At 39.3% G+C, this 23,363-nt stretch overlaps 1 protein-coding gene across 1 annotated transcript in view; it reads right to left on the bottom strand.

Annotated features, from left to right (window-relative positions):
- The window catches only part of ASTN2 (astrotactin 2), a 1,142,502-nt gene that overhangs the window by 804,522 nt on the left and 314,617 nt on the right, over window positions 1–23,363 (bottom strand). Inside the window, exon 4 of the mRNA XM_036751653.1 lies at window positions 9,343–9,492. Coding sequence (XP_036607548.1) covers window positions 9,343–9,492 — 150 coding nt within the window. The remainder of the gene's footprint in view (window positions 1–9,342; window positions 9,493–23,363) is intronic.

Here is a 23,363-nt window from a genome sequence, read left to right on the forward strand (position 1 = left end):
CACCAGGGAACTGAAAGGCAAATTGCTATGGAATAAGCCTGGTGCAGCTTGGCACCTGGCTCAGGATGGAGGCTGGAGATGTCTGTTCCTTGGGCAATGGGGAAGATGTCCTCCACACAAAAACCCCAGAAGAAGACAGCAATTAAACCCTGCTGTGAACTCCTGGATTCATCCCAGAGTGTGTTTCATTAGCAATAGTTTTGTGCATGGTACTATGTTAATACTCCTAGGAATAGGTAAACTACTTAGTAAAAGCAGACCTCAGACATCACACACAGTGTTGCACAAATTACCTGGGACAAAGTGAAATAATTAGATTGATTGCCGTATGATAAGCTTAAAATTTGCATCTTTAAGAAAATTATACCATATAATATGTTCTTATTTTTCTATAGTCATTTGTTTTAGATTGTTTGACATTGAATTTAGATGATCTTGACATGTATGCTTTAATTTTTCCATCATGAAACCACATCACATTGGAAACTAAGTGTACATTTCATAAACAATTCATTTTTCTAAGTCTGGCTTTGATTATTGTTCATTAATTTCTAATGAGGTTTGAATTTGGTGAGTTTCCAGGAAATAAAAGCATGTTGGTTTCTACCTTTTGGATAAATTTCTTAAGGTTTTGGTCACTTGTGGCATGGCATAATGCTGTCTTCCTGTTTTATAAATCCATTTGGAAATTTCTGTAATGCTGAAACAGCTGCTTCTAAGAAATTCTTCTTGTCCTCTTTCGATGAAAATATTTGATAGAGTTTATCATTTGTCTATAGGGGACAAAACTTTCACATTAATTTGAAGTAAAAATGAATAAATCTCCTAAATATATTGGGAGTGTTGTACCATTTATAGTTTGATGATGATATTTTAGAGTCTCATGAATCTTGTATACTGACGTGGATGTTTTACTGACAAAAATTTTGGTGTATCTTTGAATGAAAAAATGAGTTTCATCAATAAAAATTACCATTTTCATTACTCATTTCTATATCTTTTCTGGGACAAATCTTTTTCTTCATATCAATAACGAGTTTTGTTGTCTATTTTGCTTTTTTTCTCCCAAACTGGTCTTCTCATTGTTCTCTCAAATTTGAGGAGGCTAAACAACATTGAAAAGGATCCTTTAATACCACCTCTAGTTACTTATTCCCTCTGAAGGCTTTTTTCCCCTGAGAATTCATTAGGCTATTTTACAGCAATAGTTTTCCAGTTTGTGGCACTTTTTTCCATTTTCAAATTCATTTTCCTTTGTGCTTCAGTGTGAGGGATACTTTTTTACCCAGCTTGAATTATCCTCAAAATGCTGCCTTCCCCCACCACCACCACATTATCCCTGAATTGTTCTCATTGAAAACTACAACTGCTACATAGAAATATCCATTCAAAAAAAAACCCAAAGAATTAAAAGTACCAAAAAATAGAACAATGAAACTTTTGTAGAGCATAAAATAGAACACTCAATTGACAGAGAACCAACTAAGGGTGGGGAGCTCATCTAAACCTGGTTTCATCTGTTCAAAGTCAGACATTCTGAGTCAACCTAGCATTACCAGAAGCACCTAAATATGACCACTGCTATAACAAAACACAACTCTATCGGGGGCGGAGCCAAGATGGTGGCTAGAAAGCACGGATGTGCCTAAAGCTCTCCCCCAGGACCCTCTAAACACATATAAAAATGGCTCTAGAACTGCAGAACCCACAAAATAGCAGCGGGAAGCTGGACTCCAGCCCAGGATAGCCTGGATGGTCACTGGACCAACCAGACTGGGAGCCGGGTGGAACAGGCCCTAGCGCCCTGAATCAGTGAGCTGTGGCAGTTACCAGACTTCTAAACCCAGAAACACCAAAGACAACAGAGAAGGTTAGTGGGAAAAAACTGCAGGGGACAGAGTGAAAGGAGTTCACGATTCGGCCACCCCCTGGGGGGGCAGCAGAGGTGGTGCAGCTACAGAACTACAGCTGCAGTTGCTCTTGGCCATAGGCCAGTCTGGTGGGAGGAATTAAGTGGCAGATCAGAGCAGGAGTGCAGAACATGCTCAGATCTGAGTCGTGGTCTGGGTTGGTGGTTCTTGGGGGAGGAGGAGCTCTGGTGTGGCAGAACTTCTTGTGTAGAAAAAGCTCTGAAATCAACAGTGCAGCCCCTCAAGCTTGGGACAAAGTCCTCTCTACTCTACAAGCAGTCATACTCCAATGAAAAACTCAAGTGACAAGTAGTTGGCTGGGAACATGGCCAGGCAGTGTAAATAGACTCAGATTCAGACTTTGGAATCTGTCTTTGGTGACAAAGAAGACCAAAACATACAGCCAGAAGAAGTCAACAAAGGCAAAGAGCATACATCAAAAGCCTCCAAGAAAAACATGAACTAGTCTCAGGTCATGGAGGAGCTCAAAAAGGATTTGGAAAAGCAAGTTAGAGAAGCAGAGGAAAAATTGGGAAGAGAAAAGAGAGTGATGCAGGAAAACCATAAAAAAAACATGTCAATGACTTGCTCAAGGAGACCCAAAAAATACTGAAGAAAATAACACCTTAAAAAATAGACTAATTCAAATGGCAAAGAGCTCCAAAAAGCCAATGAGAAGAAGAATGCCTTGAAAGGCAGAATTAGCCAAATGGAAAAGGAGGTCCAAAAGACCACTGAAGAAAATACTACCTTAGAAATTACATTGGAGCAAATGAAGGCTAGTAACTTTATGAAAAATCAAGATATTATAAAACAGAACCAAAGGAATGAAAAAAATGGAAGACAATGTGAAATATCTCATTGGAAAAACCACTGACGTGGAAAATAGATCCAAGAGAGATAATTTAAAAATTATTGGACTACCTGAAAGTCATGATCAAAAAAGAGCCTAGATATCATCTTTCAAGAAATTATCAAGGAGAACTGCCCTAATCTTCTAGAGCCAGAGGGTAAAATAGCAACTGAGAAAATCCACCGATCGCCTCTTGAAAAAGATCCCAAAAAGGAAACTCCTAGGAATATAGTCGCCAAATTCCAGATCTCCCAGATCAAGGAGAAAATACTGCAAGCAGCCAGAAAGAAACGATTTGAGTATTGTGGAAACACAATCAGGAAAACACAAGATCTGGCAACTTCTACATTAAGTTATCGAAGGGCTTGGAATATGATATTCCGGAGGTCAACGGGGCTAGGATTAAAACCAAGAATCCCAGCAAAATTGAGTATCATGCTCCAAGGCAAAATATGGATTTTTAATAAAATAGAGGACTTTCAAACTTTCTCAGTAAAAAGACCAGAGCTGAATAGAAAATTTGACTTTGAAACACAAGAATCAAGAGAAGCATGAAAAGGTAAACAAGAAAGAGAAATCATAAGGGACTTACTAAAGTTGAACTGTTTTCTTTACATTCCTACATGGAAAGATGATGTGTATAATTCATGAGACCTCAGTATTAGGACAGCTGAAGGGAATATACATACATACATACATACATACATATATACACACACACACATATATGTATGTGTATATATATGTGTGTATATATATGTATATATACACACATATATATATATATACATATATGTATATATATACATATATATACATATACATACATATACATATATATATATATATATATATGTATATATATAGACAGATGGCACAGGGTGAGTTGAATATGAAGGGATGCTATCTAAAAAAATAAAATCAATATAAGGGATGAGAGAGGAATATATTGAGAGAGGGAGAAAGGGAGACATAGAATGGGGTAAATTATCTCACATAAAAGTGGTAAGAAAAAGCAGTTCTGTAGGAAGGGAAGAGGGGGCAGGTGAGGGGGAATGAGTGAATCTTGCTCTCTTTGGATTTGACCTGAGGAAGGAATAACATACACACTCAATTGGGTATCTTACCCCACAGGAAAGAAGGAGGAAGGAGATAAAAAAAGGGGGGTAATAGAAGGGAGGGCAGATATGGGGATGAGGTAATCAAAAGCAAACGCTTTCTAAAAGGGACAGTGTCAAGGGAGAAAATTGAATAAAGGGGGATAGGATAGGAAGGAGCAAAATATAGTTAGTCTTTCACAACATGAGTATTGTGGAAAGGTTTTACATAATGATACATGTGTTGTATCTTGAATTTCTTGCCTTTTTAGGGAGGGTCGGTGGGGAGAGAAGAGGAGAGAGAATTTGGAACTCAAAGTTTTAAAAGCAGATGTTCAAAAAATAGTTTTTGTATGCAACTAGGAAATAAGATATACAGACAACGGGGCATAGAAATCTATCTTGCCCTACAAGAAAGTAAAGGAAAAGGGGATGGGGGGAGTGGGGTGACAGAAGGAAGGACTGACTGGAGAATGGGGCGATCAGAATATATGCCATCTTGGAGCAGGGGGAGGGTAGAAATGGGGAGAAAATTTGTAGCTGAAACTCTTGTGAAAATCAATGCTGAAAACTAAAAATACTAAATAAATAAAAAAAACAAAAATAAAACAAAAAAAGAAGAAAAAAATACAACTCTATCAAAATTATTGCTTGTCCCAAGTAATTTGCACACTATAGCATCCCTGACAAATAAGCACCTAGTGTCTAGTGATCTTTACTGATGATATCATAAGGCAGTGCCCTACCTCAATTGCCGGATAAATGATTACCAGGAAAAGAAAAAAAAAAGAGATCGCAGACCCATAAAGATAGGAGAGATAGAGGGATACAGATAGAAGAGAATACATTTTGTAGAGCAGGTCTAAGAATGAAACCCACATACTCTGGCTTTAAGTCTAGTTTTCTTTACACTCTATTATTCTGACTGTACCCACCCTCTTGCCTTTGGGTAGATGAACATCCAAACCACCAAGAATGGCTGGAAATCTTATTCAATTTTTCATCTTAAAATCTCTTGACAGGGGCAGCTAGATGGTGCAGTGAGTAGAGCACAGGCCCTGGAGTCAGGAGGACCTGAATTCAAAGCCGGCCTCAGACACTTGACACATTTACTAGCTGTGTGACCTTGGGCAAGTCACTTAACCCCAATTGCCCTGCTTTCCCTGCCTCAAGAAAAAAAAAGATACAAAAAATATTCTTTGTTATATGGGATGACTGTTGGGAGAGGAGAAGGTACAGGAATACTGGAAGAAATTTAGGCAAGGCAAAAAATATCAATAAAAAAATGCATTTTTAGAAAGAAAAAAGAGGTTAAAATAAAAAAAAAATCTCTTGACATTATCTCTTCCACTCTCCTCCTTTCCCTTAGTTCCTGACAAAGAAGTGGTCCTTCTTGCAAAAGCCATCCCCCATATATGCACCATTGTCCCAATCTATCTTTTCAGCCATATTGAACACTGCTCTCCCTCTCACACTCTCTGTTCCAGCCAAATTGACTTTCTGTTCCTCACATGTGCCACTGTCTCTGTTCTATCTCTGTGACTTTGTACTGGTTACTCCCAATACCTAGAATATACTGTACATTTGCCTCTCCCTTAAAGATGGCCTCTCCGTTTAACTCAATCATTGTCTCCTGTATGATTCTATGCCCAATCCCTCGAAATGCTAGCATTGTCCCTCCCACTCTGCCTTGTATTGATTTCACTTTTTAAAATTTACGTGTGTTTATTTAGTCATTTTTCAATTGTATCTGGCTCCATCACCCCATTGGGAGTTTTCTTAGCAGAAATATTGCAGTGGTTTGCTGTTTCCTTCTCCAGCTCATTTTACAGATGAAGAACTGAGGCAACAGGGTTAAGTCATTTGCCCAGGGTCACACATCTAGTAAAAGTCTGAGCCCAGATTTGAACTCAGGAACAGGAGTCTTCCTGACACCAGGCCCAGTGCAACCTAGCCACCTGCTTTCCATTTATGTATGTATTTGTTGTCTCTCTCATTTGAATGTAAGGTCCTTGTAGGTATGGTCATTTTATTATTTGTACTTATATTCCAATTGCCTCACATAGTACCTGATAAATAGTAGGCACTTAATAAATACTTTATATTGATAGAGGTATTGATTCTTGTATGTTTCTAGAGGTGAAGTTTCTATGACCTCCCTGTTCTAGGGTTTGATCCTCTAAATGTTACAGTTCTCCTTTTCATCCACCCCAAATTTCTTCTTTTTCAAGTGAATCCTGTTTCGTTTTGCTCAGTCATCCCTGGACAATTGCTTAGCATCTGGCTCCCACAGACTTTGGAGATGACATTTAATTCTTTCTATTCCTTCTCCTTTAGAGCTAAATGAATATATTATGCTCTTTAATATCAACTGTGCTTTCTACGCAGGAGACAAGGCAGGATGAAAGCAATGGACATGGTTTTAATGATGCTCTAAACTCGGCACTATTGTCTCTGTACTGCCAACTCCATCTGCTAGAAATCACTGGGCACCTTGTCTGGGGAAGGACAGAGATTAATGAACCACAGTCATGCCAGGTGCTCCCTCCAAACCAGGCCAAAGGCCAACTGTTATCAGGGCAGCTTTGGGGAACAAAGATTATCTATCTAAAAGACAATAAAGCCCTTTAGTAGGTTGGACTCTAGGAATTCAAAATTTATAGGGACTGAGACAATGAATGGGATACAGATTGTCTCTACTTCGTCAGCGTGCACTCAATCAACAAGTATTCATTTAGTAATTTCCTACTCTGTGCCAGGCATTGCTCTAGGTTCTGGGGATACAAAGACAAAAATAAATCATTCCTACCTCCCAGGACTTTAACTTCTCATGAGATTAGGGGAATATGTACATTTATAACTTTATACAAAATATATATGAGGGAAATTTGTGGGGGGAAGGCATTAGCGACAGGTGAGTGAGTAGGAATAATTTCATATAGCAGGTGGCACTTGAGTTGACTTTGAAAGTAACTAAGTAGATCTTCCAAGATGTTGAAGTGTCTGGGAGCAGATTTCAGGAAGGAGAGATAAGCAGTCTCAAAGTACAAAGGCTTGGAGAAAGGAAATGGAGTGTTCCATGAGCAATAGAAAGAAGGCTCCTTTGCATGGATTGTAGAGAATGTGAAAGGGAGTGATATCTAATAAGGCTAAAGGAAGAGAGTCTGTGCAGCAATTTGACTCTGTAAACATAATTTCAAAAGGAGTGAATGTTCCAGATCAACCTGCAGTATTTTTGAAGTATCTCTGAATGACAAGTAATATGCTTACTGAAACTGATTCTTATCCTATTCAGTAAAGCAGGTTCCCTAGGAACTTCTAACCAGAAAATCTTGGCTAGTCGATAGTTCACATTACTGTTAATGTTTGGGTCTTTAAAGAATGACATGGCTGTGAACATGTTGTATAATTCAAATTGTTTTCCCCTCAAATTACGGGGGATAGAATGCTCCATAAGAACCAGTTGAGCCTTTAACAGAAAAGTAGGGAGAAGGCAGACCAACTATCCTAGGCTGAGAGCAAGTCATATCAACACATACTTCATATAATCATGAAATCTCTGAGTCAGAAGGGACCTTCAAGGTCGTTTAGTCTAATCTATAGCTAAATAGGAATATATTCCCCAATGTTCCTTAGAAGTGGCCATCTAATTTATACGTGAAGACTTTTGTGGTACAAAATCTACTGTTTCCTAAGGTAGGCCATTTCATCTTAGGATAGATTTAATTATTGGTAAATACTTTAAAAATTTTTTTGTTAATAAGATGAAATTTTAATTTTATTCTATCTTCTGCTTCTGATCTTTTTATTTTTAATTTATGGAATAAAACAATCATTTCCATAGTATAATGAAAAAAAATGATTGCAAATGAAACTGCAAATCCATAATGTACAATTTGCTATTCCTTTTAAATATATAATAAAGTTATCATGTAAATTTCTTTTTTTTTCTTTATTTCCCCTCCCTCACCCCCTGCCCTAGAGATGGCTGCAATTAGATACAAATGGACCAGGAAACCTGTCTCTGTTTCCTTCCTTCCCCCACTCTTATTTCTGCCTTCCTGAGCCAATATGAACACAATACATAGTTCAAATGCTTGAAGAAACGTAATATGACCATTCCTTAACCTTCTTTTCTTCAAGGGAATAATTCCAAGTTCTTTCAACCGATCTAGGTGTTGTATGGTTGAAAGTACTCTGACCATACTTGTCTCTCTCCTCCAGACGCATGTTGGTTTTCAATGCATATCCCAACATATGATATCTAGAACCAAATCATTTGTATTCAGCGTGATCCTAGGAAAGGTGGGGATAGAAAGAGTTGTATACATAGGACTTACATACATGAAATAAGTATAGAATGATTCAGGAAATTAAAACAACATATAACATATGATTAAAGTTGTCCAAAATACAAACATTAAAGAAGAGGGAAAAGTCATTGTGAGCTGAAATTGTTAAGGTACTTTTAATGAACAAGAGAGCTGTTGGGATGGGCCTTGAAGGATGGGTAGAATCTGACAACATAGAGAAGTGGGCATGTCACAAGAACAGCTAAAATGGAAGCAGAACTTAGCATGAAATTTTACACACATACACACACATTTACTTATGGGAAATGGATGGGGGACAAGAAGAGACAATGAGGGGAAGAGCCTAAGCAGAGGGTAAGTACGTAGGATTCATGCAGTATAAGGCTGTAGAGATAAGAGAAATGACTGTCAAGTCAAAAGTTAAGACTCTATGAGTCCAACTTCTGTACTCACGTATAGCCTTCTGTCTGAGCTCAAATTCAGGTTTTGGTTTTACTACTGAAGGGCAAAGCCTCAGAGAGGTTCAATGATATCACCCAAATCAAATGTACTTTCAAGGCTAAATCAGGAACTGAAATCTGATTTTACTGGGTTTGGGAAAGTTTCTGCTATACCAGTATTTCCCATTGTCAATTAATCAAATATCAAAGTGATCAGATGCAGAGCTGAAAGGGAACATAAAGTTCATCTAACTCCATTTTACAGAAAAAGAAACCAAAGCTCAACAAAGATTATTGACTTGGCCGGTGTCCCACAGATGGGATGTGGCTGGTAGTAGAGGGTAATCCTGCTTCTGGATGGTACTAAGCACAGGAAAAGGGAGCTACCTGTGAGAGGGAGCACATAGTACAGTACACTATTGTACATTGAGAAAAAGGTAGAAAGTTATTTCGTTATTGTTTGATTGTTTCTTTCTTTCTAGTATTTATTAAATCAAGACCTTTGACAGCAATTTTTTCCCTGACTATTAAAAATGTTTCCATGGAATTGTGTGGAAACATTTATCTTAGAACATGTTTTGGGGACACATCCCTGTTTTGTGGCAGTAAATCCTTTGGTTGGATTAAACTAGTCCCATCAGGTATATAGTTGTAACGGGGCTGAGGTCATGCCCTTTGACTTCTCTGGTCAGAGGGAGGATGGCACAACTGAGTTCTGGAAGGGCCTACCTCTGGACTTGCTCCTTCTCTTCCGTCTTCCTGATGATGCATTACGGAGAGCTGGCTGGAGCTGGCCGATCTCGATGGGAGTGTTGGTACGGAAACTCTCCTTGAACTTCTGCATCAGGGATTCCACGGTTTCCTGCGTCACCTCAGCAGCTACAGGGTGGGCAATGGGGCCAATGTTAAGGTGGAGTGGACACCCAATATGATATAGTTTACCAGCCCTAGACCCCACCCTCATACCCAATCACAGTGATGATGATAATAAAATAACACTTCTAATAATCAGAATGCAATAGTCATTAAAAATATCTAGAGGTTTTCAACTAGAAGGGACTTGGAAAAATGAAATGTTAGAGCTGGAAGAGACCTTGGAACAACGGAATGTGAGAGTTGAAAGAATTCTTGGAACAACGGAATGTTAGAACTGGAAGAGACCTTTGAATGATGGAATCCTCGAACTATAAGGGACCTTGGACCATAGAATCCTAGAGCATGAAGCAAATAGGAGTCAGTGAGGGGCACAACCTTTGCACTCTTCACTGAAGATCAAACCACAAACTTTAGGCTCATTACCACCATGCTCTAACCAAGTGATTGAACAAGTATGGTAAATAATATTGGCATTAAAACAAGCCACTTGGAAGAAAATTATTAGCTAACTATCACATTCCCCACCCCTACTTTGCCCTCAGAGCCAAACTGGATTGGTACCAATAGATTAGTCTACAAGGAAGTTTTAAAATGGGAGGGAGCTGAAAGGGACCGATGTGGGGGGATGTTTGGAAGGGTAGAGGAAAAAGGAAAGAATGAAGTGAGACAAAAGGAAAGAACAGACTGGGGCAGAGGAAGGAACCCAGATATGAACAATAGGAAGAGAGAGGTAACACACACACACACACACACACACACGCACACACACACACACACAAACACACAATGGCAGAGGGCCATTTTTGTTAGTCAGGCTTCCTAAGACAAGCTCTTCGTAGAAATAATCAGAACTAGCTGGCTCTCCTTCCTCTTCTCCCTCCCTCCTGCAGGATCAGTAGTTTCACCCTCAAATCCCATACCCCAGACTTATATCCTGCCCAATGCCATGAGATGGCTGGACATGTTAATGATGCCTGTTTCTTTGAAGGGGTTTCACCAGCCCTGGAGATAATACACCTGAAATGTCTTAGAAATGCCAGTTTCTAAGGAGCTCCATTCCAGGGCATGCTTATCGGCTCAGACAGATGCGTCTGTAGGACAGACTGATACTCAGGAGGCAGAAGCGGCTGGGCAGACAGACATTTCTGACAATATGCAGGACGTTCAGGGCAGCATCCCTGAGACCCCATCTGTTGGGAAAAGCTGTGTTTGCTAAAGAGGAGAGCAGAATTGGTAATGCAAATTAACAGGCAGGATGTATTATTCTGTCTTCCTTCCCTCTCCCCTACCTCCTTCTTCCCTACTTTCCTTATTCAGACTTCTTTAACTCCTTGATGTCCAGGAGTAAGACTTAGACTATTGTGTAGTTCAGAAAGGACCACGGGATGCTGAACACAGCTATAATAGTATACCTTTGATGCCAAGATATTGGAACACTTGGGAAAGAAGCAATGCCTAGGAGCTGTGAAGGTCAATTCCACGAATCCTCTATGCATGAGACTGAGAGAAAAAGCAAACAGATCAAGGCCAAATGGAAAATAATTAGAAGATCCACAGTGTCTTTGTGTCCTGAGCTGGACCTAGGCAAAAATATTTCCTGTTGAGTAGGGGCTCTTCCTTGTACCATCTCTATTATATATGTTTCACATGCTGCTCTTACCCTTCCAGAGTCACCCAGACCCCTTTCCCCCTAGACCTTCCCTATATGTTCTTACCCTTTCCCTTCCCTATCAAAAGGAGCTTAGTGTATATTCCATTCTCCTAGGGTCTATCTCAGTGCTCTACGACAGGTAGCTAAATATAGCCCACAATTTTGCCCCAGCACCTTAGCAAATATTAATGCCTTTTTGTATTACCACTCCAATGTAGCATACTTGCATTGAATAGAGGACCTCTGGATACAAAAAGCCGTAACTCAGTTCCCTTGAGAATGAATGTATTCATTCTTTCAATAAATATTTACTGAATGGCTATGCTGTAAAAGATTTTCTGCTAGGCCTTGTGGGGGATATGGAAAGGAGTTACACAAAAAGACTAAGGAAAGGTTCCTTTCTTTAAGGATAATGTATTTAAAGCTGGAAAGGTCCTTAAATATAAACTAGTCACGGATTTTTTTAAATAAATGAGGGAACTGAGCCCTGGAGAAAGTTAGTGGCTCGTTCTGATTCACAAAACTCTTAAGCAGCACCATCAGACTGAACTAAAGGACCTCTGACTTACCTAGGAGACTTTTTTGTTTTGTTTGTTTTTTACTATACCACACTGTCAAACACCAATTCACCTTCTAGAATGGGAGATACAACACATGTATAAATAATTAAAATGCCAGTTCAGTGTAAAAGTTTTAAGAAGAGTATCTTATGTGATGTTAGGGTTTTTTTTTGTGGGGGCTGAGGATTCGTTTGGACTTAATAGCACCAGGAAGACTTCATGGAGAAGGTGCCATTTAAGCTAGACTTTGAAGGACAACTAGGAAATTACAGCTTCTTAGAGTTAGGAGGTCATCTAGTACATCAAAGGTCATCTAGTACAACCCATACATACACACAAAAGAATCCTCTCTACAGAATATGTGACAAGTCATCATCCTGTCCCTGCTTGAAAGCATCCGGAGACATGCCATCCCACTACCTGCTGAGGATGAGGTAGAAAAGAATGCTTGAGGCAGATGGAGCAAACAAGTGAGAAAGGAGTTGAGACCAGGATGTTACCAGCCAGAAAAGGGATCAAAGAAGACAACTGGACACAAATGGTGCCCTAAGGGTTAAGAGTGACTTTTCCAGTACTTTGTGAAGCCCCTGGTTCATTCTGTAACCTGAAGGCGTCCCAAAGGCCTTTCCCCCTCATCTTGAACCTGTACCAAAAGAATTGCTTTTGTCTCCCTTATCCTGTGTTCCCCGGGTCCTTTAAATTTTAGACTGTATCCTTCTGCCCTATCCTTAAATCCTTAAACCATAAAGAATTCCCTTTATCTTCTTCATCCTATCCTTTCTTGTCCTGTCTTTAATTTTTAACCTCCATAAAAACCATTAAAACTATATCACCATTTGGAAATCTCTATATAAGAACAACACCCCTAGATATAGGCATCTCACTTAGCTTTCTTGACAAGGAGGACTGTGGTGCTTTTTCACGTAAAATAAAAAGCTCTCATTGGCTAAAAGAGAAGGTCTAAATGAATTCTTTCATGCCTGAACCCTGCTCTCCCAAAAACTCTGCCCTCAACACTGAGACAGCCCTTGCTACTTTGGGACAACGGATTATTAGGAAGTTTTTATATTAAACCTAACTATACCTTTCTGCAACTTGCACATTATTCTTAGTTCTTCCGTGAGACTGAAGCAGAACAAGTTTAGAGGTAGTTGGTAGAACAGGGGATAGAATGCTAGGTCTGGAGTTCAGGAAATTTTGAGTTCAAATCCAGCCTCAGATGCTTATAACTGTGTAATATTGGGCAAGTCACTTAACCTTTTTTTACCTCAGTTTCCTCAACTGCAAAATAGAGATTATAAGAGTACTTACCTCCCAGGGTTATTGTGAGGATCAAATGAGAAAATGTTTGTAAAAAGTACTTAGCATAGTGCCTGGAACATATAGGCACTTTAAGAATGTTTATTTCTTCTCTCCCTTCCCTTTCCCACATGAGAGCTATTTAAATACCTGGAAATATCTATTATATCCCAACCAAGATTGCTCTCAGCAAGGCTAAACAGTTTCAGTTACCTTTACTGGTAATAGAGATATAAAGTTACCTTTACAGCTTATAGGGATCTACACTAAAGATAACTTAGGCCAATGCCCATTTCAGAGGTGAGGTAACTGAGGCCCAGGGAATTTAAGGGATTTTCCCGAGGTCACCCAAAGAGTAACTAGCAGACTCAGGATACTCATATGCCATGATTTTGAGGCTATTCGCCATCTTGGTTTCCATCATCTAGATACTCTCTGGCTTATTAATTCCCTTCGGAAATGAAGGAAGCGAACCCTCTTTTACTGAGGTAGTTTAACCAGGACAGAATACCTGACCAGTTATGAACAGGATTATCATTTTCCCTTTCCTCTCAATGCAATATAAGGCTATATTTTTTCTCTTGGCTGTCAAAGCACACTACTAACACAGACCTAGGATCCTGCTAAAACCCCCAGATCTTTTTTTCAAATGAACTGTTATCTAGCTATGCTTAAGTAATCTTGTACCAGTGAAGGTGATTTTTGAATCCAACTTTAAGACTTTATACCTATCTAAATTAAATTTCACCAGAGTAAACTCAGTCTATGTTCCTAATCTGTCAAAAGCATTTTGAATTCTGACCCTTATCCAGTGTATTAGCTATCCCTCCCAGATTTGCATCATCTGCAAATTTGATAAGCATGCCATCTGTGCCTTTATACCCATAATTAATTTAAAAAATGTTAAACAACAGAGAGCAAAGCAGTGATTGTGGGAGCCCTCCATTTAGGATTTTCCAAATTGTCTTTGAATTATTAATGGCTATTCTTGAGGTAGAAACATCCTAACCATTTTGAACCCACTCAATCACACTATCGCCTTCTCTTAAATTTCTCCATCATTCCCCACAAAGATAGAAGGAATATAATTGTTCAAATGCTCCGCTAAAAAACTACATACACAATGCTTTTGGAGTTTTCATAATCTACCAATCAGTGCTCATATCAAAACTAGAAATGGGGATACTGTGGCATGACATGTTTTTGATGGAGACATATTGACTGTCTTTGATCACTGCTTCTTTTTCTAGATGTTCGCTAACAACCTTATTAATAAAACATTCCACATCTTCTCCAGAAATTAAAATCAAGGTTTAGGTAACTCAAGTACAAATTAGAAAGATAGGAAAACAGGATATTTGGGGATTAGAACAACTGAAGGTCAGGGTATATATAAAGAAGTAGGAGATAAGGCTGTGTGTGTAGTGTGGATATGGAATATGGATACAGAGGATCCTGAATGCCTATTTAATAAATGTGGACTTTGTTCAATAAGCAATGGGGAGTTGTAGAATGTTTTTGAGTGGCATAGGGTCTCCTCATCTGAGCTATGAAATTGGGAAATTCATCAGACAGGTTTGTGTGAAACTGGGGTAGGGAAGACGAACTGAGGTGCACTGAAGGTAGCAAGAGCAGTTAGGTGGTTTGAATAGTCCAGCCAATGGTAGCAAGTTCTTGAACAATGGAAACAGCATGGGAATGGATGACAGTGACAATATTGAGCCATTCCCACTGGTTTGTGATCAGAAATATTCATAGGATGATGGTCATGATAGCTAGCATTTATATGGTGCTTTAAGATTTACAAAGTGCTTTATAAATATTAGCTAATTTGATCCTTGCAACAACCTCATGGAGTATGGTCTACTGCTATCTCCATTTTACCAATGATGTAATTATCAGGCAGGCAGAGATAGGTTGTGACTTGCCCAAGGTCACATGACTAACAGCATCTGAGGCAGGATTTGAACTTAGGTCTTCCTGACTCTAGTTCCAATGCAATATACACTGTCATTTAGCTACTTCTACCTACAAGGTCAAGAAGGTTTTACAAAGCTTTGGCCCTTTGAGTGAATCCAAACTTCATGTTTTAAGAAGTTTGGATTCAAAGGGTCACACTTGAGGACTAGAGGGCCACATGTGGCCTTGAGGCCACAGGTTTCCCACCCCTGCTCTAAAGCCTGTAGAATCCATGGAATCTGAAAGCCTGAATTCTAGGCTTTGTTCATCTTTCTGTGATGTTGGGCAAGTGATATCTCCTCTCTGGTCCTCAGTGTCTTTCACAGTCCAAATGAGGAGGTTGGGCTAGCTGGTGCCTCAGGTCCCTTGTACCTCTAAGATTTTATGATTTCCTCCACCCCTAAAGGATGGAGTGAGTGAGAAGGGGGAAGAGAGACTTTGCCCAAGATGACACAGCTTGTTTTAGTAATTTTAAACGTATATAACACATGTGTACATATATATGCACATATACATGTAGACACACGTATATATGCAGATATACATGTCCTAATAGTGTATATATACATCTATACATATGCACATAGATGTATATACATATTTACAATGGTGCACATGTATACACATCTACATATGTAACACACATATATAGATACATATATGTATAGATTTAAAAGTATCTCAAAAAGCTATGTTTATTCCTCATAACCTCTCCTGAGTCTCTCCCTGTTGAGAACAGTGAGACACCATCCTATCAGTCTGGCAAACTCAACAGATGGAGTTTCAACTGAGCAACACAGCAAAACTGGAAAAGCAAAGTGGGGAGAAGGAAAAAAAAACCTAAAACACCCTTGTAATTGACAAATGAGAGACTGTCATGCTTAATGGAAACAGATGACAGTGGCCTGCATAGAGAGTATCCATGGGATTCCCCCACAGCCTAGGTGGAGGAAGAGGAGGGTCTTAGCAGCAGGATGTATGTGTAGGGATGGAGAGAGGCGGAGAGAAGGTGGTGACAGGATCTGCTCCTTTCCAGAGACCATGCAGGCGCTAGCCATCAGATCGCTGCTGAGGACTGAGGAGTAGTACACGCTGTGTATGCCCGTCGCTCATTGCCAACAACCCGCCTGTGATGACACCCATAGGCTATTATCTATCTCACTTTCCCCCCATGTATTCTGGAGTACTCTGCAATGGCTTGGCTTATGGCTCTGCCTTCAGTAGCCTCGCTGCATTTTTTAAGTCCCTGATTTAGTTTTGAACACTCATCAAACCAAGAACATTAGTACTAGTGGCAGATGGCAGGATAATACAAGTTGCCACCCCTTTCTATCCTGTCTAGCAGTTAGTGCTGGGTGTCCCACTGATGCAGTTCCTGTTTAACCTCTAGGAGCCCTGAAATTCCTGGACTGTTGGTCTGGTTCTCTCTTTAGGCCATCTGGTCAATGAAGCTCAATCAATCTTGATAGGAAGAAGATCAGTTATTGTGGTCATGTCCTGAGCCAGTAGCTCAGCTTGGCTTAAAACATCCCGATGACTCCAGTGAGACCTCATCTGTGCCAATGGGTAAGGGCAAGGGTTCAGTCCATGTCCCCATTAATCAGTTCAGTCTCATTAGACTGGTATGCCTGGAGCACTAGGCAATAGGTGGAAATTGCAAGCCAAACAAAGTAACAATTCCACATAGCCAGCATGCAATCTCTCACTCAGCTTTCCTCTGCATGATAGCTGCTGCTTGAGCAATACCCCTAGCAGGTGTCCTTACCCACAGTCATAATCTCAGCTTCCTTTGGCACCTGAACTATGGCCTGTTATGCATAATGCACAATGCATAGTTGTGCCCAGTCACTTAAATGGAATGTTTACAGGACCATGGGTTCTAGACCTAAGGGAAAGACAGAAGATAAGGATAAGCATTTCTACTTTTGGGTTTAGTTGGGGAGAAAAGACATATACATAAAGACATAAAATCAGGAGGCATCTTATAGAGACCATCTGATCCATCCTCCCACCCAATGCAAGAATCTGCTGGAGAACACTTACAGAGAAAAGACTAATAGGAGACAGATATCTCAGGAGAAAGAGCACTAGGAAAGGAGTAGGGGCACTTGGGTTATAGTCCTACCTGGCTGCACTGCTCTAGACCTTTCCATCATACCTCCATATTGAGTAATCTCTCTTACCCTCTACCCCTTTCAGCTTCCTTTTGGTGTGTTGTCACTCACCACTAAATTGTAAGTTCTTTGGGGAGGGACTGTCTCTTTTCAGATGTGTATGCCCTGGACTTTTCACAGTGCCTGGCGCAAAGTACTTAACAAATATTTTGGGATTGTCATTAATGAGCTATAGTACTTCAGGCATCCTCACTTTCCACAGCTCTCATATAAGAAATTTGGACTATATAACTCTAAATTTCCTGCCCAACTTTAACATTCTTCATTTAAGCTTAGCCTTCAGTCACATTATTTGTTCTAAGGTCCTTTCAAGATCTGGAAATCGACATTGTAAGTTCCCTTCCAGCTCTAGGTCTACATTCTATCATTCTATATTCTTCAGTCCTACCCAGTTATGACAATTGATGTCCAAAAGTGCCTTTCAGATCTAACATCTCATAGTTCTAGGTGAAAATTAAGTATGTCAATACATCTAGAAAATGTTATTTTTGCCCAGGAAAAATGACCCTGAAAACCCTGAATGGTTTGATGGTGACCTCAGCATATCACAATGCCTACAGATTAGGTATGTGACACAGATGCCTTAGGCACTGGGATCAATCAAAGGGGATACTGGGTCTAGTCCCCCTGCCTTTGGCTAGGGGAATATTCTATCATTCACTTAAAAAATGCTCACTGAGCACCTATTATAAGAAAGGGCGAAGGGAGGGATTTTTCTCCAGCAGCATATCAGTCTGATTGTACATCAGACAGGGGCCACAGGTTCAGAGGACTGACCATGATATTGATCTTAGTTAAAGATTTGGAAAATTGTGATTCCTTCCTTCCCCTTTCATATCACCATCACTGCAGAAGGAGAAGAGGACTGGCTGAATTAGAACTCAGAGCCACGATATAGTGTTATTTCTTTCATAAGTTACTATGGCTGAAAAAGTCCACATCTGGTGGCCAACTTTCTGATTAGCTTTTCTTGCCTTAGCCATGCAGATCCTTGGATAGCAATCTCTTAGTTCTGCCAGACATTTTCCAGATTGGTAGTATTTACTAGATCTAGGTAAAATGGAATATACATACATACATACATATGTATATGTATATATATATATGTATATATGTATGTATATACGTACATACATATATACACACATATGTGTATGTGTCTGTGTATATGTATGTATATATAAGGCATATACGTACACGTATGTATATATGTGTGTATATATATTTATATGTGTATACGTATATATCTATACATTGCTGTTATTGTTGAGTTGTTTCAGTCATGACCTACCCTTTGTGAGCCCCATCTGGGGTTTTCTTGGCAAAGGTATTAGAGTGGTTTCTTATTTACTTCTCCAGTGGATCCATTTTATCAGGCAATCAGAGATTAAGTGACTTGCCTAGGGTCACATTCCTACTATGTGTCTGAGGCCAGATTTGAACTCAGGTCTTCCAGACTCCAGGAGCCATCTAGCTGCCTCTATATATACATACGCACACATGTTTGTGAGCATGCGTGTGTGTGTGTGTGTGTGTGTGCGCGCACATGTATGTATGGCATAGCCCTTGAACTCATGCTTCCTTTAAGCCCCAATTAAAATCCCACCTTCTACAGGAAATCTTCCCCAACACTTCTTAATTCTAGTGTCCTTCCTCTATTATTTATTTATCTATCTATCTCTCCTATATGTAGTTTGCTGTGTGTATATTTCTTTGCATAGTCTCCCCCATCAGACCATAAGTTCCTTGAGGTCAGGAGCTGTCTTCTGCCTCTTATTGTGTCCTGAGCACCTAGTACAGTGACTGGTATATAATGGGCATTTAATAAATGTTTGCTGATTAATCACGCAGCTTATGCTTTGGTAGGGGAGAGAAATCATTTCTGAAACTCCTCTTTGACAACTGTTTTTCATCAGCTCATGAGCAACTCAAGAAATTCAGTCTCATTACTTGTTGTTTGCACTTTATTTTTGACTCCCAAAACTATAGGATTAATCTTAATCATCTAAATGAGTGGCTCTCAAACTTTTTAGTCTCTGGATCTCTTTTTATTCTTAAGAAGTATTGAGAACTCCCCCTTCCACAGAGCCTTTTATTATGAGTTACAGAGATCAGTTCTTATCCTATTAGAAATCAAAACATCTTAGAATTACTATGAAAATAGTTTTGATCTCATGTACCCCCTGAAAAGATCTCAGGGTCTCCTGACCATACTTTGGGAATGGTTGAAATAGCTATGAATTCATACCTGAATTCGTACCTGAAGAATTCTGGCTCTTTCCAAAATCATCAGATTCACTTTCAGAAGATAGGGATTTGCAGTCTTTACAGAATGATGGCTACAAGCTCTAAAGGCAATTTGCAATTGGGATTGCAGAAATGTTTTAAACCATGGCAACCTTTCAGGACTGAGTATATAGCCTCCTAGGCTATATTCTTTAACAGGAGACACCATGTTTTTCAAAATGTCTAACTTGTGGTCTATTTGTTAAACACCAAGAATATTAGTATAATAGGATTTAGAACTAAAAGGGACCACAGAAGTCCCTTAATCAAACCCACTCACATTTCACTCAAAGAATTTTTCCTCTATTCCTGACCTTCCCTCCCCTGCCACTCTAGTTAAAAGTTCATAGGATCATAGCTATAGAACAAGAGTCTTAGAGGTTGCCTAGGGAATCCCCTTGTTTTATAAATGAGGATACTGAGGTCCAAAGGGCTTAAGTGACTTATCCAAGGTCATACAGATGGTAAGAAGCAAAGGCAAGATTTTAGTATTTTGATGCCCAAAGTAGCACATTCCTGGTTTTACTTCCTAAAAATCCTTGGGTATTCAAATGAGATAGAAACTATGAAAGGCTATGAGAAAATGCTCTCAGACACCTGCTCATGGTATATATGCTGGCACAAAGACATACTCAGCCTGAATATCTATTGCATCTCAAAAACTTATTTCAGAGAAGCATTTGATACTTCATAGTCTCGATCTCATGCCCATAAAGTATCATGACTTCTATTTCACTGATGGGAAAACTCAGATTTCCAGGACTGATATAATGTGAATTGTGATGCAGGATTACTGGATAAGCATGAAAGCAAAATTCTGCAAAGATGCAAGGGATCCTCCAAAAAACCCGGGTGGGAGGGTCCTCTGTTTCCTAAAAGCACTCAGAACTTGCAATGGAGACTGATTTCCTCTGACCCAAGTATCAGGCCATGGAGCTGACAGCAGATTCAGAAGTAAGAATACAAGTGAAAGTTACTGCCAATTTCCTCTGCAAGCAGGCTCTTGGCTTTGTAGAAAGTTATCTTTTTTAACTTGATTCTCTGTCATGCCTCAGAGCCCAGAGGTGAGCTCTTCCTCACATCATTTGAAACAATTTCAGCTATTTCTGAGTTATACTTTAAAACTCTTATTTCTTTGCCATTATTATTATTTTAAAAGCAATTCAAGATGTATGTATACTTGGATAATTCGAGAAATGGATAAATTTCTAGTGTTTTATTATCTATTTATCTTGTAAGGGTAAGAGAGGAGAACAGGGAATGGGGAGAGAAGTAAAAATATCTAAGTTGTTCTAAAATTGCCTTAGCACACACTGTTCAGGAAATGTCCTTCTACTAAGGAGCACATACAAGGAGGGAGCAGAGCATTGGATTGGTATGACTGTGGTTGCTGCTACCCCATCGGCTTGGAGCTTCTTCTTCCTTGTTGTTTAAATTGAAGACAAATACTCTTGATACCCCAAGATAGTGATAAATTTAAACATATGAAAGTCAACAAGAGGAAATATCAAGAGATTTAGGGTGAAATAAATGTAACTGCTTTGTAAATATGTCCCACTTCTCAACATTAAAATCACATGCATTGTACATTTAAATATCTTGACAATGAACAGTATGAGGATGAGTTACAGTACTGCTAAGAGGTCCAAAGGATTGCATGGATTGATTTACAAGTTTCCGATTTTAGATCTTCAGTTGACAGGGAGAGAAGGGTGTGTGTGTGTGTGTGTGTGTATGGATTTGTGTTCCTGATTTATGATTTCATTGGCAGGAGATACTTTCAGTGTGGAAAGCCCATTTACCAAAATTATCTTGGGTCTATTATGTTACTATTTTGTATATACCCAGAAATACATAGGTTTCCTCCATCCTTCTTTTTGCCTTTGTAAGTTTCCAGAGGGAAGGGATGGTTTCAATTGTCTTTGTGTTCCTAGCACCTAGAGGCATATTAAATCCCTGTTAATTGATGACAATGTAGATCAGTATTTGTTCTATAGCACAGTATACTCCTACATAATTGGTGGTGGGAGGATGACTTTAGATTTGGTACTTAGAGTTTAAGTGACTTGTCCAGGGCCACACAGTCAATATATATCTGAAGTGGTGGTGGTCGTGGGAAATTTAAATTAATGTCTGACCTTGAAAAGATGGAAAGGGAGAGGGGAGGAGGAGGAAGAGGAAGAAGTAAAGGAAAGGGAAAGGGGAAGGAGAAGATGGGGAGCGAGAGGAAGAGAGGAAAGGAAGGAGAAGAGTGGAAGGGGAAGAGTTGAAGGGGAGGGGAGGGAAGGTAGAGAGGGAATAGCAATAAAATGATAGACATTTATTAAGTGCCTACTACAGGCCAGGCACTGTGCTAAATATCGGGAAAACAAAAATAGGCAAAAGATAGTCCCTGTCCTCAAGGAGCTCACAATCTAATGGGGGAGATAATATAACAAATAAATATATACAAGCAAACTATATAGAAATAAATAGGAAATAATTACCAGAAGGAAAGCACTAGAATTAAGAGGCATTGGGAAAGGCTTTCTGTAGAAGGTATAACATTAGTTGGGACTTAAAGGAAGCCAGAGAAGCCAGTGTGTGGAGATGAGAAGAGGAAACATTCTAAGCACAGCACTAAACATTAATTAAGCACCTACTTAATAAGAAGAGGAGAGAAGGAGAAGGAACAGAAGAGAGGGAGAGAAGGGGGGGGGAATATTTTTTTTCTTTTTTATATGACCCATGAAAGCCTAGAACTTTAGTTGATTAGTCAATGCTGGCCCTTGATAAAGGTTTAGACTTGAATCAGCCAAACATTTCTCTTTCTGATTCTGACTTAAGAGTGTTCACGCATTTGTCACTTATATCTTCTAGGTCCTAAAGTTAAAGGATCACGTCTACACTTTCATTTTTATCTGCCAATGAAACCTAGCACTTCAGTTGCTCAGTCAACACTATTTTAATTGGCGACTGCAATGGTGATCAGACATTACCACTCATGGGCTTTGTGTTTCCAATTCCTGATTTAATCTGTGATGATTCCGTCTCCCTCTTGTATAAATGTTTATGTGGAGAAGAATTCATAGATATAGAAATATCAATATCTAGCTAGAGAAACTGATATATGTATGTGTGTGTACAAATATATATATATATATACACACACATATACATGAATATAGTATAAATATATGTAGTATTCAGTGAATGGTTCATGCATGCAAGAAAACACACACACACACACACACACACACACACACACACACACACATATACTCTCAAGCTTTCAAAGCCCTAAATAACCTGAATCCTTTCAACTTTAACCATAATTTTTTACTCTTTACTTCCTACCTGCCATCTTTAGGAAACAATGACACTGGCCTCCTTCCTCTTACTTGCACAGGACACTCCCCTTCAGGCATTTTCACTTACTCTTCCCCTTGTCTAAAACTTTCTCCCTCCACATCTGAATCTCCTAGCCACCTGGTCTTCCTTCTACCTTCTATAAGAAACCATTCCCAGTTCCCCTTAATTCTAGTATTCTAGTGCCTACTTTCTACTTCCTGTTGATCTTTTCCCATTTTATTTTATATATACATAGATACATACATATACATCCATGTACACATACACACATGTGTGTATGTGTATTTCTTGCTCATGCATAGTTGTTTTCATATTGTCTTCCCCATTGGATCTGAGTTCCCTGAGACTGGCTTTTGCTTTTCTTTTTATCCTTAGCACTTAGCACAGACCCTAGCATGAAATAAGCACTTTTTGTTGTTTAGTCGTTTTAAGTTATGTTGACTCTTCATGTCCCCATTTGGGGCTTTCTTGGCAGAGATATTAGAGTGGTTTGCAATTTTATTCTCCAGCTCACTTTACAGATGAGGAAACTGAGGCAAGCAGGGATAAGTGACTTGCTCAGGGTCACACAGCTAGTAAGTGTCTGAAGTCACA

Source organism: Trichosurus vulpecula, chromosome 3 (assembly GCF_011100635.1).
Source record: "Trichosurus vulpecula isolate mTriVul1 chromosome 3, mTriVul1.pri, whole genome shotgun sequence".
NCBI classification, from domain to species: Eukaryota; Metazoa; Chordata; class Mammalia; order Diprotodontia; family Phalangeridae; genus Trichosurus; species Trichosurus vulpecula.